We start from the raw sequence: 20,689 nt of genomic DNA, 5'->3' as shown, positions 1-20,689 counted from the left end.
TTTATTTTATCACGTTCCCAAAATCACATCACCACATTGCGAGGAGCAAGAGTTTTACAATGGGTGTACCTTCTTTTTCTGTGTTTGCTTTTTCCATATAGGAAAAAAAAATTCAGGAAAAAAAAATGTGGGGTTGCCCCGACAACCGGTGGACGTTATTCAACGAAGACGTCGGAGTCCTTTTTTTCTTTTGTCCTCGACTAACATGTAGGGAGAGGGTTCTTCTTGGGTGGGTTATTACAGTTCGATTTGAACTGTACTATTCGAGTCCGTTCATCGGATAATGTCTGATATCCATGCATATATACCGGCCTATCGCTAGATCCACGAGTACCTGTATGTCAGTATCCAGCCATGGTCCCCTACATGTTGCGTCCCCGCTGATAATGAGAGGTCGGTGTATTCAAACTACTAGTTTTATTTGACAAATCGACACGAAACTTATAAAAGGTCGCCAATTCCATATTCCATGACAACCATGAATATACTACATTGCTAACCCCTTGAGAACTCGATCATTGTCGATGGTTACATTAGTCAATTTACAGAACTTTAATTCGACGACCTAATGTAGAAAAGGGTCGGGAAAGATTAGTAATAGTTGAAATTAAATTCATTAAACATAAGTAGAATTCAGATGGGTATATTTTTTTCACACCCGTTCCCTAAGGCCTTGCACCCAACTTCGGTTGAATTCTAACATTCCAATGATGGCAAATATCTAGCTCGTGTCTCGTGGTAAATAGAATGGGAAAGGTCTATTTCGCGTACACATCCATTACCGATCCCTGCGACGTGATTTGATGTGATGATCCTATAATTAAAATCCCTCTCGGTTATGTGATACCAAATTGCCTGCCCGTCCCAGAGCAAGATATTGTTGTCCAATTAATTAAAGATAAGTTAATGATATGAAGCGGATATCGATTACGAATGAGTACAGCGACATCCGATACAGTATTGGTTAGCCAATTCCTCTCCCAAATCTGAAATTGTGGATCTGACCCGGGTGAAAACAAAATTGTGGGGGAGTCATGGAATGGACAGGAACTCTGTGGGCAAGGCGGCTGATAGGGAACGAGAGGGTTAATCAAAGAAATTTCTTTTTTTGCCTTTTGGTGAAAGGATTGAGCCAATTTCTATTCTCCTCTATTAGCTAAGCTGGGGCTTTCGATGGTTTCTCCCTCTCTCTCCTGTAAACTTTCGGTGGGCATTATTCAGTCACTTGATTATACATAACTTATAATCATAATGCATGTACGCGATAAATTGAGTTGATACCGATCCCACATATTCTCGTTTGCTTGCATATATTCTAATCAGTTGTTACTAATTTAAAGTGACTGAGTAATATACGCTAAATATTTAATCCTCTCTCTCAGCCTTTTTCCTAAGCCCCCAATGTTTCTTTAGGGGTCGGGTGGGATTCTTCTGTTTCTTTCTTCCTTCCTGACTTTGGCTATTCAAGACTCCATCCGCCACTTCACACATCGCGTATATATTTTCCAATTGAAATCTGTCCCAGCTACCAATCCTCGTTGAAGTTTCCAACTCTTTTTTTCCAATTCTTTTCTTCACTTTTTTGGCTATAAAAGAGTCTGCATAAATCCAATAAAAATATTTTTTAAAAAAAGAGAAATAAAATGGCACGTGAAGTCTCTTTAATAAGAATTGAATATGTTGGATGGTGAAGATTAAAACGTATAAACCACAATTGCATTACTCTTTTTCTATACTTTTGCTTCATTTTGGCTCCACCTTCCTACCCTTTTCTTTTCAGCTTCTAGGGACTTAATAATACAAACCATTAATAAATTAATTTTAAAATGAGTTTTCCAAGTCCTACACATATATAAACTCTCATTATTGGACAATTCTATTTGATGAATAATAGTATATGCATAATGTGTCCCAATAAAGTTAATTAACACTTTCCATAAATTTGCTGGATTTCGATCGATATATATAAGTTACAATGGGCTGGGATCCATGGTGCGTCGAGCCTGTAATCGGGTCTAGGGGCCTCATTCACACCTGTCCGATTTACTCGACATCCAAAAGTTGTTGATTGTTAATCTTTCATCCGACGCAGAGAGCACTATACCTTTAGGATGTCGATATTTCTCGTACCTTCTTAAAGAACTATCGCATCCCAAATATAATTCTACCCCGAATGTGGGGAGCAGCATGGAATAGCAAGCTCAGTCCCACGTCTCGACCTGCCAATTCGTGCTTTTTATCGTACGTGGCTCTCCAATAATTTTCGCTCTTTCTAGTTTTCCCAGATATCCTCAAAAAACACAAATTGGCCCTTAACATTTTTTATATTCCGCACCATAACTTTTGCTGCCCCATAAATTAATTTAATGAAAAGCTTATCACAATGCTCAGAAAATCGGAATCATTATGCTTGTTGTGTGCCGAATCTGCTCTGATACTGATGAGGAGATGAAATAAGATCTAAACCCTCTAGAACTTGTCGGCACATGCAATATTTTACCTCTCAAAGTAAAAGACCCTCTATTCCCCTGCCCAAAAACAACGGCCTTCTAATTCGTGGTCTGAATAAGGCGACATCTGTAAATTGAACATTGATTTATCTTAGTCGATAGGTGGAGTACAACTTCTAATCTTATTGAAAAGACATTTTAACTCATGTCCAGCCACACGATGTAATATGTACCGACCCTGCACTCAGAATTTGCCAAATTGGATAACTCCACATATAACATTGCCCTGTTCTATTAAACCCCTGCCCACAAAATTATATACAATAAGCAGCGAAGTATCTGGGGAAGAAACATCCTGGGAAGGGGTATCCGCGACCACCCCTTTTCCCAGTTTTATATAAAGTAACCATTTTGATAAGCTATTCCCTTACATGACAAAGAAAAAGCATAGAAAATCAAAACCATGTGAGAAAGAGAACGTGCTACGGCATGCCGTCTCCTAGGAATTAAGAGATTTTAGTATTTATATCGCCTTTTTTTTCTTTTTTAATAAAAACTCAGAAGTTAAGTATAATGATGTAAAATTTCTAATAACTAATAAAGCGACACGGATAATCCCATCACGAAATCTAACTTGAACTGGAACCTCTTAATTATCAGGAGCGTGCTCATTTATTTAAAGTTCATGTTTTTTGTATTAGGTCCTTGAGTCTCATTTGTCATCGAATTTTTTTTTTAAAAAAATGTGTTTTGATTTATGCCATTTGTAGAAAAATTTACATGATTTATTTTTTTATTTTTATTTTCACAATGACATGGTGAGTTATAGTAATGTAGGTAAATAGTAGGGCGCCCCACCACTATTGATACGCGATCTACGCCAATAACCTTATTGACTCTTCCCGTAGCATGGGACAGGGAAATCTCTCACAAATTCCATCCTCTGAAGATTTATTCAATGTGAAGCTGCGAGGGAAGAAATTCATGGAGGAAAATTACATACGTTAAAATTTGATCTTTCAGGGGAGAACCGGTCTGGAAATGAAGCTATAAGAGCATCGAAGGGAGGCTAAGATGGTAATTACAAAGTATATATGCATGCTTTTCTCATTATAATTTTGAACTCGAATATTGTGAGAAACCGTGGACTATGAAGCATGCATGTCTATCACTTGAAGTGTCGACCATTAACAATAGACGTTTCAACATATATAATTAAGTTCCGGGTTTAAATTATCGGGTCCTAAATACTGTAGTTCGAGAATAAGAACTTATTATTTGGCAAGAGGAATCCACAGATTGCACTAATTGCGTTGCTGGTATTGTTGTTGTTCTTCGGGTGACGGGACATGCATAATTTTTTTTTTTTAGTTTACTATAGAGAAGAGACTAAACTTTAAAAAAAGAAAAGAAAAATAAAAGAATTGCATTTCCATGTGCCTTTTGCGTCTATTCTTGTAAATGAAATTTTTTTTTTCAGTTGGGAGGTACATGAATTTAGTACAATAAAAATATAATAGAATTAATAATAATAGCTAATAAAGGGCATAAGGTGAAAATATCTATGCATCCTCTTTTTATAATAGAAATCTAATAATATATACATATATATTCATAATATTTGTGTGCGGGTGATTTTAATTAATGATTATGACATTTCATTGTATACTAAATTTAAAGTTTCGCTTTCAATTGACTAAACAAAACCGAGAAAATAAATTTTCTAACACTATGACATGTTTGATAACGAAATTGATTTTGAGAAATAATGGAGAAAATTTGGAGGGGAAAAAACTAATGGTTAAGATTAGTTGACATAAAGGGAATAATTTGGATAAAATTTTGTTATTTTGTGATCAGTGTATATCCAAAGACATGTTTTAATTTTGTTCCCTCCTAATCTACACAAACACCCCCCCCCCCACCCCCCCCCAACCAAAAAAAAAAAAAAAAACATTGTTCCCTTCTCGATATATCTAGAAAAATTAGAATTGAATAAGTTTTCAATTATTTTCCTTGTCCTTGGGAGAAGGGAAGTTGAATAAAATTCAGATAGAAAATATTCTTACCTTTTGGGCTACCAAATAGATCGCATGTTATTGTAATCCAACATATCTCTTTAGATCGAGATTGATGGTTTTCTTCGTCATTGAAGTTATAATGAAGTTACGACTATTGCAAATCAGAGCAAAACAATCTAACTCGTTAAAGAAATGGAAGCTGGTAAAGAGCTAATTATCAAAATCAAGTTTCATAATGGAATGTCATCTGATGATGTTTACAGAATCTAAAAAAATATTCATGAAAATCTCAAACCTTTTTTTAACGAGAAATTTCATTAGAACATATATATATATATATATAGAGAGAGAGAGAGAGATATGAAAACGAGCATCTAAAGAATCTATCAGCATTTGGCCATTGAATTGAATCGACTGATATGATTATATTTATTATGGCAAATTACTTGTAAACCTATCATTTTCCCTTCAATGCAGTACTTGTTTAGTTATTTATGTACTTGTTATTTCAATGGCCTTATAATTTATAACTTGATGATATAAGCGACTTGGTAGAGGACCAAATTGTATCTTGATATATGTCATATACTATAAAAGTATCGTATATTATACGAAAATGATGATGGGGACATGTCATTTGATATTTGGGAGGGAAAGCGGGCTATTGTTTTTTATACTATCAATTTTTTTTTTGGTAAAACCAATCATATTTTGGGAGATTTATTTAATTTAGTGACGTATAGATAGGATTCTGCTACCGTACAGTATTCCGTATATATATTCAACGAGCAATTCTGGTTATATTTCTTTCTTACTAATAAAATCACCCACAAGGATTTTGAAACTCTCTCTCTCTCTCTTGTTTTTTTTTTGGTTGGTCAAATCTACTGAAAAACATATATATATATATATATATATATATATATATAGTGTAATTTGCTTAAGCATTAATACTAATAAAATGAATACAAAAATTAGGTAAATGGAAGTTCACGCGGAAAAAAGTTGTCTTTTCATCGTTTTGAGCGTCTATGCACTGTGACAAGTTGATATTATTAGATTTGATAAATAATGATAATATGAACTAAAATAAATAAAAGAGAATAATAATGGTTCTTAATTTCTCCATCGATTCATGGAGTGATTGGGTCAACTCAAGAATTTAACTTCTGGTTTTAGATTATCAGTGCGAGAGACTTTTTTGCGTTTGGATACCTGAGTCAGATTTACTCCGACCCTGTTTGGTACGTGAAAATACAGTGAAATGAAAAGAAATAAAATTTCACAGTTTCATTTAATATCTCTCTCTCTTTTTCTTTTTCTTTTTTCATTTATGTGAGTTAAAAGGTATTCCTTCATGATTTTTCTTTCAGTTTGAATTTCTTAAAAAATCAATGATCATTTTCTCATTTCAATTTTTTTAAGTCTCATATGTTTTCTTTTAATTTCATACATACAAGAATATATATAGAATAATATTTTGGTAAACAAGTCTAATGTTATAAATTATAATAATATTTTCTCATATTGTCTTGTTAAACAACAAAGAATCACATTTTTCTCTCCAAACCATTACATTTCAATAATGGACTCATTACATTCTATTTCATTCCATTTTCGCGTCACAAATAGGGCCGATCATATGCTAACACTTGATAAAATTGAGAAATGACAATGGTGAAATTGAGAAACCCGTAGTTCTTGCGAATGACAAGACTTGAAATAAAAGAAGATTATCTGAATCGATCATGAAAATTAAATTTTTTGTTCATTTAAGGTTTCTTTCAAAATTACGTGATTGATAAGTGAATTTCTGGATAGACAAAGGGTTACTACCTAATATTCATTTAAAGCCCATATGCATGGATGAAACTATATCTACGCATAATTTGTTCACGATTTCTAACTTCGTGACTCAAAAAGTTATCGGAAGTATATGGGTCGTGACAAGTAATAAAGTGACGTGAAGAGATTGCTCTCATGAGAACTTGACCCAAAATTCTTGTAACAATTTAAAAGATCACAATCTAATTGAATTTTCTTTTTTTGCCACTACAATCTAATTACTAAAACTTAATATAAAGAAAATTAAACTTAAACGGGCAATAAATACGATCTAGATTTGCAATTTCCTTGACATTTTGCCAACTCAATAAACTTTCTTTATTCTTAATTGATTATATGCTTAATCTACTGACCTATATGATTCATGGCTATCCCTTTAATTTCCTACAGATTTTTTTAAGAAATACCCTATTTCAACTATTTTCCAATATCACTATGAGATTTGAAATTTAAGCACTCATTAGGACCCATTCTTAATATGGTTATTTTATTTTTCTTCCTTGAAACCACCTCATCTATCGAACTTATTAGGCTAATTATATTGATTTGGTGATCAGTGAATTGCAAGCATTAATAGCTGGAAAGTAGGCTAAGTAAATTGAAGCCAAAACCCGTTAATACAAGAGAGTATGAAAAAATCGATTACATATCAGGTCACATTGCAATTCTAGAAAGAGGAATTAGCTCATGAGAACGAGTAAATCCGGGAGAATTCATGTTAAACATGAGTAAAGAGAAATTGTAAAGAGTTTCAAGAGACAAAGAAAGTAATACAAAGGAAAATAGATGGCAGAATTCCTCACTTGACTTGTGAGGTGAAATTCATTTAATTTTATAGATGTGTAGATATCTCTATCTTAGATAACTAGATTTTTTTGCCTGTGCATTGCACGAGACTTTCACGACAAATATATTTTTACTTATATAATTCAAACTTAATTGTTCTAGTTAAATTTTAAAAATTTCATGAAAAGATATTCCTTTTTTCTATAGTATATATTACTAATCATATCCAAATATTTTTAGGAATTTTGATCACTTTATATATTATAAATATGTTGGAGAAGTATAAGAAAAATAGTGGTATAACATTTTCAAAATTATCATTTTTTCAATCTGATAAAAAATTAGCCTTTTTTTTTAATGAAGTGAAGTTTACTATAAATAATTATATTTATTTGAGGATATAATGATTATGTTGTTGAATTATGGAAAGAAGTGGGAAGTAATGAATAGTTAATAAAAGTAATAATTGTATTGTTGAATTGTGAAAAAAGTAATAAATAATTGAAAGAATTTAGTATTAAAAATTGAATTGAATGGAAGTTAAGATAAAAAAGTTGAAGAAAAATTAATAATAATAATAATAATATTGTTGAATTGAAAATAAATGGAGTTAAGTGGAGTAGAGTAAAAAAAATTACTCCATTCCCTAACAAAGCCTTAGTAACAGTAACTTTTTCCATTGCATTTGCTTTCCTGTTATCTTTTGTTGAAGAGGGTAATCTCTTCAGATCTTGATCTCTTTGTCGTACTTTATAATATTTTCTTAATTGAGATTTCTGATGAGTTATGAAAAAAGGTTTTGAGGATAATTTTTCTTTAAAAAAAATCAAATTTTGCTTTATGTTGTGCTATTCTTAGTCAAATCTCATACATTAAATTTCATGAACTTGAATAATTTTAGCTAAAATTAGTCAATTATTTTCATTTGAGATTTTCTTAATTGAATTTTTATAAGATTTTTTATGATGCGTTTGATTTGCAAGTAACATTTTAAAATCAGATTTTGAAAAAGAGTGATATAAATGGTTATGTATGGGACACATTCTTTGACTTTGTATGAGTTACATGATTTTGATTTTGAAAATGAGTGGTATAAATGGGGCTCACCATTTGACTTTATATGAATTATTTTGTTTTGTTGTGAATAAAATTAAGTTAAAGTAAAATTTTAAAATCTCACTTTGAATCTATACAGAGCAGTAATAGTTTTAAAATATTATGCAATAAATTTAAATTCATATAATTATAATTTTTCTTTATTTTCCTAAGATTTCGAATATCTATTTACTATTGAAATAACCATAATGATTCGAATTAATGTATTCTTTATTTTCATATTTATAACTATTATTTATAATAATATGTCTGATTAATTAATTTTTATTTAACATATTAATCTATGAGTTACAATATATTTATTATTATACCCTATTTATTATACAACATTGTTGGTAAAATTTGCATTGAATTGACATCGGCATAGACGGTAAAAATAATATTATAAGACCATTTAATGCAAAAAAATCAGTAGACTTTATCTTTTATAGCCGATTTATTCGTGTTGAGAGGTGAAAATTAATATTTTTATCATCATATTTAATCATTTAAATTATTGATCGTGATTTATTTCTTTCCACACATATATATAATATCTCTCTACTGAGACATATTGACCGTAAGGCATCTATATACTCTAATCCATTAACTGTAGTGAAATTTATAAATAAATAATTGGGACTTACTTGCTTACCTTGGTGAGAATCCTCTAGGTGATTTAATTGGGACTTACTTACCCGAGCTTTACCTAGTCTGATGATTTATTCTTTGTCGAACTTATATTTTTTTCTCCATGCGGCTTCGGCCTCGTCATCTACATGAAAAAGGAAAAGATACCTTTATCCTAACCTTATTCTTTCAACTTTTAATCTAATTCAACAGGTACTCATGCTGATATTTCCTTTTGCTTTCTTCCTAAAATCAGCCCAGAGCTTGAAAGCTTTGGCTCTGGTGTCTAGAAAGTATCTGCAGGTATCTAGAGTGGGTTGCTGCGGCATGCCCGCGGTGACCGCAGTTGCCACAGCTGATCTTGCATTATCCTCAGCTTGAACTCAACCATGCAATGCACCAATTCTCTTAAGAACACACCATAACACCAAAAAGCACGATAATAGCCTCGCCTTCATGCTTTAAAATTCGACTATCAAAGAATATAGTGCAGTGATGCACGCTTTCGTCTAATAATCAAGAGATCCTAGGTTTGATACTCGTAATGGGACTATCTATGCCCCTTTATTAGCTATTAGAATTTATATTTTATTGTACTAAATTCACAGACTTTCCTTATAACCCAAAAAAGATCAATTGGACTTAAATACTCTATTTTTATAAAATTTCAATGTATCATAATTTAACCAGCTTATAACTTTTGCGACCCCGAGAATTAAAAAATAAAAATCTCCAATTTGTTTAACAGCTGGAGGAAGTATGGTATCCATTAAAATCGATGGATCGGCAACACGACCCAAGTACCCAGTATAATGTAAGAGACGTCCTTTCATGAAGCTTCCATGCAACTCAGCTCAATGCCCATGAACTCCCATACGTCCCCATCTCATATAATTAACAAAATATATATTAATCGAAATATATAACTATACATATAAATTAGTGATATTTGTGCTATTAGTTACGAGCTACAAGTTATTGCAAGTTGCACCATTGGTTTGTGGACCCAGTCATACGCCTACATAATTAATAATAATTACAATAGGAAAAATAAAGCCAACTAAAAAATTAAAGTCTTAAAAGAGAGAAGGAAAGGGATACAAAATACATTAATCATAGGATTTATGCAGCTAAAATACTGATTTCTTACGTAATAAAAGGAAAAAGAAAAAAAAAACAAGTGGCGGATAATTTCCTTGGTTGCCGTGGTGCCCCCGTCCTGTCCTGTCCTGTCCGCCTGTGTGGCTCGTCCCAGGAAACGGCCCACCGCAACCTCTGAGCTCGTCCCAGAGCCCCAGCTCCACTCCCCTGCCCGATCGAGACAAATTACATTAATAATAATAATAATTCCAAATTCCCTCTCTCTCTCTCTGTTTTAATGTGCGTGTGGAAAACGAAAACAAAAGAAATAGCATATTAATTACGTCAGTCAGGCTAATACAAATGTCAAAGACACTTCTTCCCATTTTGATGCTTGGATGTTACTATATGAATCATCACCTCTTTCCCCTCCATTTCCTCATTTAGGATCAGTCATGTGAACCGGCAAAGGGCAATATATAATGGCCATTGCCCCATTTCTTCTTTCAACCTCATATACCTAATAATATATTTATATATATATAATGGAATCTTGATAGTTAAGTCTAATGTTATGATGATATATTTCTTCATGTTGTCATATTTAACAAAAAAATATTATAATTTTTTTTCAATATCATTGCATTTCACTCTAGGAAAAATCCATTCTATTCCATTGTGATTCATCCTCATGTACCAAACGATTCCTTCATGCGTAACTCAATAGAATTGGCAAATGGAATCAAATATATGGTATATGTACGAGCAAGCAAGGTAACATGTCAGTTTAGAGAGACAATCTCTCGATCGATGTGAATTGCCTGATATGTACATTCAGCATGATGTTTAACTTACTAGTTTACGAATGCTAATTTCTTGATGCAATTGTTGCATACACAACTAACTATATATATATATAAAGTTGTATCCCACACATTAAATAGGGTTAGAAAGGTATTTTCTAAATATTATAAGTTTTTAAAGGCAAATATGTAAATAATATTCAAGAATAAAAAATTCTATTTCAAAAAAAATAAATATTATATTAATGATATATTTACATGAATTAAATGCAAATAAAAGTGACATAATTATATATATATACATATATTCACAAAAAAAATAAAAAAATAAAAAATATCCTCAATAATTTTTAAATATTATAAGGTCATAAACATAAATGTGTAAATAATATTCAGGATTAAAAAAGGACTATTTCAAAGAAAATAAATACTATATTAATGATATATTTACATGAATTAAATGCAAGTAAAGAGTGACATAATTGCATATATATATATACACAATTAATACACATATTCACAAAAAATAAACAAATTAAAAATTATCCTCAAAACTTAAATAATTGTATGAGATTTTATTAAAATAAATATACTTTAATCTCTAATTAAAATAATTAAGTCATTTTAGTTAAAATTATACAAGTTTCAGCTAACTATATTTATATAAACTTGACTACAGTTAATGGATTGTAGTGTATATATGCCATATGGTCAATATGTCTAAGTGAATAGATATTATATATATGTGTGGAGAAAAATAAATTACGGTCAATAACTTAAAATGTTAAATATGATAATAAAAAATATTAAATTCCACCTCCCAACACTAATAAATCAACTATGAAAGATAAAATCTACTAATTGTTTGCATTAAATGATCTCATATTAGTATTTTTGCCATCAATGTCAATGCCAATTCGATGTAAATTTTACCATCAATGTTGTATAATAAACGGGGTATAATAGTAAATGTATTGTAATTCATAGATTAATATGTAAAATAAAAATTAATTAATCGAACATATTATTATAAATAAGGGTAAATTGCACTGGTGGTCCAAAATTTTTACAAATGTTTCATTATGGTTCAAAAAGTTTTTTTCGCTACAAGATGGTACAAAATGTTTCAAAGTTGTTTCATGATGGTACAAACCGTCAATTGGCCCTAACGCCGTTAGCATTTTGCTGACGTGGCACGTCTTATGTGTCACTTTTGTTACGTGGAACCAATAATAGTGCGTTATGTCATTTAAAAGAAAATAAAATTTAAAAATTTCCTAAAAAATACAAAAAATAATTTTAAAAAATACAAAAAATAGTAAAATTTTAGAAAAAAATAAAAAAATTATTTTAAAATCTTAAATTATTTTAAAATATTTTTTTAAAAAATAATTTTAAATAATTTTGTAAATAATTTTAAATTTAATATTAATATTATTTTTAATTTAAAATAATAAAAATTATTTTTAATTTAAAATTATTTTTAAAATTTTTAGAATTATTTAAAATTTTTCGGCCACGTCAGCAAGGAGGTGACACGTAGTAGCCACGTCAGCGTCGGCTTGACGGCGTTAAGCTCGAGTTGACGGTTTGTACCATCATGAAACAACTTTGAAACATTTTGTACTATCATATAGCGAAAAAAACTATTTGGATCATAATGAAACATTTGTAAAACATTTTGGACCACCAATGCAATTTACCCTATAAATAATAGGAGCAAGTATGAAAATGAAGATACATTAATTTGAATCATTATTGTTATTACAATAGTAATAAATATTCGTAAACTTAGAAAAATAAAGAAAATTCATAACTATATGAATTTAAACTGTATTGAATAATGTTTTAAAACTATTGTAAATCTTTTAAAAGCTCAATTAAATAAATCTCCAATTGAAATAATTGATTCATTTTAGCTAAAATTATTTAAATTTATGATATTTAATAATTGAGTTTTGACTAAAAAATGCACAACAAATAGTGAAAAATTAATTATCCTCAATTTTTTTCTTTTTGGTAACTCATCAGAAATCTCAATTAAGAGAATACTTTATAGTACAACAAAGTGATCAAGATCTCTGGAGGTTACTAACAACAACAAAAGATAACAGAAAGTAAGTGCAATGAAAAAAAAAAAGTTATAGCTGCTAATTTATTATCGGCTTGAAAAAATTGACAATTTTGAAAACGTTACACCACTTTTTATTTTTTTTTGCTTCCCACCAATATATTTGTAATATATGAATTGATCAAAATTCCTAAATATATTTGGGTATAATTAGTATTATATACTATAGAAAAAAAGGATTCTCTTTTCCTGAATTTTTTTGAAATTTAACTAAAACAATTAAATTTGAATTATGTAAATAAAAATATATTTATCATAAAAGTCTTGTGTAACACACGGGTAAAAAAAATCTAATATATATGCATACATGCATTTCTTATATAATACAATACAATAATAATAAGCAGCAAGTGTGAAATAAATGTCTTACCCCAAAAAAAAATGTGAGATAAATATAATCCGTCGATGGGGGTGGGCCCACTGAAAGCTCAACACGTTACATACACAAGCCATGACCATGTGGCATTGTGGCCTATATAAACTCATCCCCATTGGCCTCCTCCCGGAATCACCCCACCACCAGACACCTCATTCCTGAGGGAAAAGAAGGCAAGGAGGGAAACCAAAAAAGAAAAACAAGCCGAGTGATCATCCTTCCTGCAATGGCGGCCTCAGTCGATAAACGCCAGTTCTCCCACCTCGAGCCTGGCATGAACGGCGTCGTCCGCTCCTTCAAACCTGGCCCCAACCATGCCTCTAGGACTGACTCCTCCCCTTTGCGCAACCGCACCACCACTGGCTTCACCCGGAAGAAGGTGGCTTTCTTCAATGATAATGCGGAGGAGGAGGAGGAGACATCCAGTGATGACGAGCTGAGTGAGCTCGAGACCTATCGGGATCTTATCAAGAAGGGTAACAGCGAGCTCGAGCCGTCCACCTTGGACGCCCGTGACGAGGGGACCGCCGACCATTGGATCGAGCGCCACCCCACCATGGTCCGCCTCACCGGGAAGCACCCCTTCAACGCGGAGGCCCCGTTGGGCCACCTCATGCACCACGGCTTCATCACCCCGGTCCCGCTCCACTACGTCCGCAACCACGGCCCAGTGCCCAAGGCCGCGTGGCAGGACTGGACCGTGGAGGTCACCGGTTTGGTGAAGCGCCCGACCCGGTTCACCATGGACCAGCTCGTTAACGACTTCCTGGCTCGCGAGTTCCCCACCACCCTCGTGTGCGCGGGGAACCGCCGCAAGGAGCAGAACATGGTCAAGCAGACCATCGGGTTCAACTGGGGCCCGGCCGGAGTGTCGACCTCCGTGTGGCGGGGCGTGCCCCTGAGGGAAGTGTTGAAGCGAGTGGGGATCATGAGCCGGAAGAGTGGGGCCATGAATGTATGCTTCGAGGGGGCCGAGGACCTACCCGGGGGCGGCGGGTCCAAGTACGCAACGAGCATTACGAAGGAGTGGGCCATGGACCCGGCCAGGGATATCATCCTCGCATACATGCAGAACGGCGAGCCCCTCTCACCGGACCATGGTTTCCCCGTCCGTATGATCATCCCAGGATGCATCGGGGGCCGGATGGTGAAGTGGTTGAAGCGGATCATCGTTACCACGAAGGAGTCCGACAACTACTATCACTATAAGGATAACCGCGTCCTGCCCTCTCACGTAGATGCCGAACTAGCAAATGCCGAAGGTACGAATATGATTAGTAATTATGGGGTGCTTCTGACATTACTGTTTTTCTCTATAGAGGAAATTCATCATGATGGATTTTGTTAACTAATTGATATTTGGCAGCATGGTGGTATAAGCCGGAGTACATAATAAACGAGCTGAATATAAACTCCGTGATTACGACGCCGTCGCATGAGGAAGTGTTGCCCATCAACTCGTGGACGACCCAGCGGCCTTACACGTTGAAGGGCTACGCGTATTCCGGTGAGAATCTCCTTCCTTCCCCCTGCTATTGCCCGAAGGCTAAGATGTCATTTCCCAATTTGTTCGTATTCTAATTCTAAATCGTAGAGCCCAGATCTAAAGTTCTATCGTAATTTTTGGATGCTACCTTCATCATATGAAAAAGATGGTCGGCCTGAATTTGACATTATTATGTAGTTGGAATTTTCAAAATATTAGCATCTCTAGTTCATACATTTAGATCCTAAGGAGGAGAAATAAATCGGTGGAGAGAGTATATCAGCAAGAATCGACTTCACTATTTCTAAATGTCGAGAAAATATTCAATAAGTATTACATAGTCAGTTAACTCTGTAAAACTCCATCAATAAATAACCAATACATTAAAAGAGGAGAGAGAATTTTTCTCTATTATATTAGTTTCTTTCACAAATATCAATTATTAGTCGAGTTTCATAAAACTAGTGGACTGTATACTCTCTCAACAGATACCATATAAGGGCAATTAATAAATACCTTTCAAGTTAACAGTAAAAATTTTACGATTACAAAAAATTGAGGATTCCCATGCTTATACCAGCAAAGGAAACGGGGGTATGGATCTATGATGTTTACCTTTATTGAATTGAATTGAATAGAATAAAATATAGTTCAGATGGGCGGACAAATTGGCTCATAGAATATGCGACGGTAGAATATATTATGCAATATTTTATGTTGGACACCTTTTAGGATGATCGAAGTAGCACCTTGGTTTCTGGAAATGAAACAAAACAAAAAACAAAAGCACATTTTTTTCACATATATATATATATATATATATATATATATGATCACTTTACTGAAGCTCCCCAGTCTTCAATATAATAATATTTCATTCATTACCACCTAAAAAAAAAAAAACTCCACTCAGAATATTTTTTAAAGAATTCTCAGTTATGTTCTTATTTAAATTCGGGTTCATTGATTGGTTAATACTGCGAAAACAGGTGGAGGGAAGAAGGTAACACGCGTCGAGGTTACAATGGACGGAGGCGAGACGTGGCAGGTTTGCGACCTCGACCAGCCGGAGAAGCCCAACAAGTACGGGAAATACTGGTGCTGGTGCTTCTGGTCCCTCGAGGTCGAGGTCCTGAACCTGCTCGGGACCAAAGAGATAGCAGTGCGCGCGTGGGACGAGACACTCAACACCCAGCCCGAGAAGCTCATCTGGAACGTCATGGTACGTATCTTTCATTTACTCGGCTAATAAGGTTAATATGCATGCAGCATCAATATCTTGGAGTTATTACGACAAATAATTCATAATATTACTCGTTTTTAAAATTTATTTTATAATTTGAAAATTACCTAAAAAGATTCATAGTTTATATTTAATTTCAAATATATCTCGACATTAATTTATCCTTCAATATTTAATGATGTTGCTGATGTGGATCGTAATGGGACTCATTCTTGTCACTGTAACCCTTTATTCGTGATAGATTTGATAAAAAAAATTAAAATTATAAGATAGATTTGAAAAAAATTAAAATCATGTGATAGATTTGGAATCTACTTACGTTTCATTAACGGATAAATTGACGGCAAGAAAAATTTGGAACAATATGTAAACTATAGGCCTTATTGAATAATTTTTTAAATATGAAATAGATTTGAGAAAACGATAAAATCATATAATATTTAACCCCAAATATCTTTCACGGTGCTACGGTATATAATTTTATGGAGCGTAAGTGGTCGGTCATAAGGGGCTAAAACTGGATGCATTTTTTTTTGTTTTTCACCACACACTCATTCACTACAATATTGAGATGTAGCGCATGTCGTTAATGACGTGAGACGTTTATTCGTGGCCTGATCGTATGTGGTCCATGACATTACACCGTTTTCAATTAATGGGCCCATCGTTATCAATCAACTAGATGTCATCGTGCATCCATTCTTATTTCATAAGATGACAAACTGAGGGTAGAACTTATAGCATTCAGTTTGAAAAATATCCAATGTCACTGAATAATCAAACACCACACGACTAGTAATTTCTTGAAAGGGGGATGCCAAAATTGACAAAGGAGCTTGCGACTGCCTTTGAGCTGTCTAAGGCAATGAAAATCACCAAGAAGATTTCGTTCACATGACGATGATTCTTGTAGTCTGGACTTAAAAAAATGTTAATAAAAAGATTCCATAAATCACCAAGCGGTCAAGGTCATTTTTTAGGACAAATTAAAAAGTGCCAGAGGAGTCAAATGTGCCCCCTTCCAGCACGTGGGCGACAGAGCCATCCGAAGAACGGCGGCCACCTCCCATCTTCGGTTGATTCCAATTATTATTTTATTTCTTGAAACCGATCGATCTGATACCTCGTAATCAAAATCAAATTGATATTAAAATGAAAATCAATATTAGTAAAAAAAAATTGAGAATATATTGTGATTTTACGGAACAATGTCAGGTTATTTTCGTTAGCCACTAGCTTGTTATTTTTATTATTAAAAATTATTTATTTTTTTTCGATTATAAAGAAGGTTTACAAATTTAATAAAAAATCACTTAATCAACTATGTAAATTCTTGTAGATGTGAAAGAATAATTCTTATCTTATATGTTATTGTTTCCTTAGATTCACTTTCATTTGATATGTAATATTTATACTTGAATCCTTGATCCTTCATTGATGACGTATGTTCTATACATTATTGACAGGGGATGATGAACAACTGCTGGTTCCGGGTGAAGACGAATGTGTGCAAGCGCCACAAGGGCGAAATTGGTATCGTGTTCGAGCACCCGACCCAGCCCGGCAACCAGTCCGGTGGATGGATGGCCAAGGAGAAGCACCTAGAGCTATCCACTGATGCAGGCCAGACCCTGAAGAAGAGTGTCTCCACACCTTTCATGAACACCTCCTCGAAAACGTACCCCATGTCCGAGGTGAAGAAGCACAACTCGGCCGACTCCGCCTGGATTATAGTCCACGGCCACATTTATGACTGTACCAAGTTCCTGAAGGACCACCCCGGTGGTGCTGACAGTATCCTCATTAATGCTGGGACCGACTGCACTGAGGAGTTCGATGCAATTCACTCGGACAAGGCTAAGAAACTTCTAGAAGATTACCGGATCGGCGAGTTGGTAACTTCCGGTTATACTTCCGATCAGTCCACGGCTTCTTCACCCAATAACTCCGTGCATGGCTCAGGAAACTTAAGCCACCTAGCTCCAATTAAGGAAGTAGTCGCACCTATAAGGAGCGTTGCTCTCGTTCCACGAGAGAAAATCCCATGCAAGCTCGTGGCCAAGACTTCCATTTCTCATGACGTCCGGGTATTTAGGTTTGCTTTGCCGTCGGAAGATCAGGTCCTAGGGTTACCGGTCGGAAAGCACATATTTCTTTGTGCAACCATCAATGATAAGCTTTGCATGAGGGCGTATACACCAACGAGCAGCATCGATGAGGTCGGCTATTTTGACCTAGTCGTCAAGGTTTACTTCAAGAATGTGCACCCGAAGTTCCCGAATGGAGGGATGATGTCACAATACATCGACTCACTACCATTGGGGTCCACGTTAGACGTGAAGGGTCCTCTGGGACACATTGAGTACACCGGTCGTGGGAACTTCACGGTCCACGGGAAGCCCAAGTTTGCCAAGAAGCTAGCCATGTTAGCCGGTGGAACGGGAATCACTCCCATCTATCAAGTGTGTCAAGCGATCCTCAAGGATCCGGAGGACCAGACCGAAATGTACGTCGTCTATGCGAACCGAACGGAGGATGACATTCTGCTGAGGGATGAGCTGGACGAGTGGGCCAAGAAGCACGACAGGTTCAAGGTATGGTACGTGGTGCAGGAGAGCATCAGAGAAGGGTGGCAATACGGTTTAGGGTTCATCACCGAGGACATTCTCAGGGAACATATTCCGGAAGGGTCCGCAGACACGCTGGCTCTAGCCTGTGGGCCCCCGCCAATGATTCAGTTTGCTGTACAACCGAACCTGGAGAAGATGAACTATGATGTCAAGGATTCCTTGCTAGTGTTTTAGATGATTAAGATCGATCCATCGATCGACCAACGGTGAAGGACGCACGTTGAATTAAGAGATGAGCTACTGTAATATGTGCATTGTAAATATAATAGCATATTCCTTGTATTTGTTCGTCTCTTTGTATAATTATTAAGTTTTCATGTGTATTATTAGTTTCCGAAAAATAAGAGAAGGGGGTGGGGTTTTCTTTTGACCTTTGATATTTTTCAACCAGCTCGATGGTCTACTATATTTGTACTCGTCATTTAAAACAATGCAAGGAGAATCATCGTTCCCCCGTAAATATGGTCCAAGGTAATGACTTTAACATCCCTTTTTTTTTTTAAATTACCAAACCACTTTTTTTTTAATTTCAAAGAAAGGAGGCAAAATAAAAATTAATTTTTTTCGGTTACAATGGAGGCTAATGAGTTAGCACAATAAAATAAAAATCTTAAATATCTAATAAAGGAAATGATAATACCATATGGCAATGCCACAAGTCAATAAGGGTTTGTCATTTTCGTTTTTAGTATGTAAATAAAAATAGGAAAAAAATCTATTGTTAACAAAAATAATTCATTATTAATAAAAATAATATTTTTTATGTGCATAATCTCATGTGATACCACCGTTGCACACAAGACCTTCTCCTAATAAAAGGGCCTGGGTAATTTCACCAAGGTATCAAAGCTGGAATGAGAACGTACTCCGTTACGCTACATCTTCTTTGATTGTATAACTTAAAATTATTTCACCTTCTCATGCCATGCAAATTTACCTCTTCTTAATCTTGCCCTAGGGTTAATTCAACTCCCATGCATTATCCTAAAATATGTTCCAAGTCTGTCAATAAGTGAAACCCTCATTATTACTGCATGCATGCATGTATCTCACGATTCATTATGCATCTCTCACGATTCGAGAATCGAGAAGTTATCAACTATTAGGATACACATATTGCTAGTATACTTCACGTGTGACGACGGGGTATTATAAAAGTCGGGCTTGACCGATGGAGGATATAAGAGGTTGGAGTAACGTGAATAACGCGATCGCAAGTACGGCTCAAATTATTAAAGATGGAAGGAAGGGAGAATGATATTACAAGTGGTGGGGAGGATGTGGGGGCTATGAATTAAAGAGTCCTGTGGGTGAGGCCAATTCGGTAATAATATCGCCGCATCCAGTAGTACTATGTCAGTGTAAAGACTTTCAGATGCGCGCGGAGAGCGCAAACAGAGAGACAGAGAGAGAGAGAGAGAGTGAGTGGCCGCAGCCTCTGCGGGGAAGCCAAAGCACAGCCTCCTTTAGCTTCTGATGGGATGGGATTGGCCGGTTGCGGTAGCTGTCGTTTGGTGCGTGCCAAAGGTCAGCTTGTCCCTTCCCCTTTTTATTTTCCATTCCCCGCGAACGCAGAGAGACCAGCCAATATGCATTGCTTCCGTAACCCTTCAGGATTCCGATCTACCCGCGCCGTGGCCCCCTCTAATCTAATCTCCACTGTCCCCTCCAGTGTATTAAAAGAAAGCTAAATGGAAGGAAAGAGATTTGATGGAGTGACACAAGTCGCCGTCCAGAATCATGAGGTTTCGGGTTTCGATCTTTATCAATTAAACTTTCATGCTCTTTATTTAATTTTACTATTTATATTCTTGTATCATGTCATACGCCTCTCTTACAATCAAAAAAATAAAAAATAGAAAGAAAAACTGTTAGAATATATTTTAATTGTTATTATTAAAATGTAATCGGTTAGATTATTTATTTCTAATAGTTTACGGGTATGAGAAAACGGCCTTAGTGTAATGGCATAACGTACCAACCCAGAATTGAGAGATTATGAATTCAATATAAGCGAATTTTTTTCGGTAGTATGTCTTGTTCCCTTATTTTCCTTTCACCCGTCAGTGTATAATTAGTTAAGATGGTCATTTGTAATTCATTGAGTCGTGCA

The 20,689-nt window shown here is 34.7% G+C and overlaps 1 protein-coding gene and 1 long non-coding RNA gene across 3 annotated transcripts; both read left to right on the top strand.

The window, feature by feature from the left end:
- Positions 1-13,332: 13,332 nt before the first annotated feature.
- Positions 13,333-18,982, top strand: LOC116203950 (nitrate reductase [NAD(P)H]-like). The gene is made up of 4 exons (XM_031535941.1): positions 13,333-14,479; positions 14,584-14,724; positions 15,693-15,925; positions 17,413-18,982. Exons 1-4 carry the CDS (start codon positions 13,444-13,446, stop codon positions 18,748-18,750), a joined length of 2,748 nt encoding a protein of 915 aa, XP_031391801.1. The 5' UTR covers positions 13,333-13,443; the 3' UTR covers positions 18,751-18,982.
- Positions 18,983-19,815: 833 nt separating this feature from the next.
- On the top strand, positions 19,816-20,606 carry LOC116205465. 2 transcript variants are annotated; one of them, XR_004156509.1, is made up of 2 exons: positions 19,816-20,103; positions 20,249-20,606. It is a non-coding gene; the product is annotated as an uncharacterized LOC116205465 (long non-coding RNA). The 2 variants fall into 2 exon arrangements; XR_004156508.1 differs by having other exon boundaries at positions 20,191-20,606.
- The last annotated feature ends 83 nt before the right edge of the window (positions 20,607-20,689 follow it).

The sequence above is a fragment of the Punica granatum genome, chromosome 4 (assembly GCF_007655135.1).
Source record: "Punica granatum isolate Tunisia-2019 chromosome 4, ASM765513v2, whole genome shotgun sequence".
Lineage (NCBI taxonomy): Eukaryota > Viridiplantae > Streptophyta > Magnoliopsida > Myrtales > Lythraceae > Punica > Punica granatum.
Note: the sequence above shows the minus strand (reverse complement) of the source record. Positions and strands in the feature narration are given on the sequence as shown.

Excerpts from the sequence above, each read along its gene's own strand:
- LOC116203950 (XM_031535941.1), top strand. The coding sequence starts at position 13,444 with ATGGCGGCCTCAGTCGATAAACGCCAGTTCTCCCACCTCGAGCCTGGC. Across the intron at positions 14,480-14,583 it reads CGAACTAGCAAATGCCGAAG|CATGGTGGTATAAGCCGGAG; the intron begins GTACGAATATGA and ends GATATTTGGCAG. Across the intron at positions 15,926-17,412 it reads AGCTCATCTGGAACGTCATG|GGGATGATGAACAACTGCTG; the intron begins GTACGTATCTTT and ends CATTATTGACAG.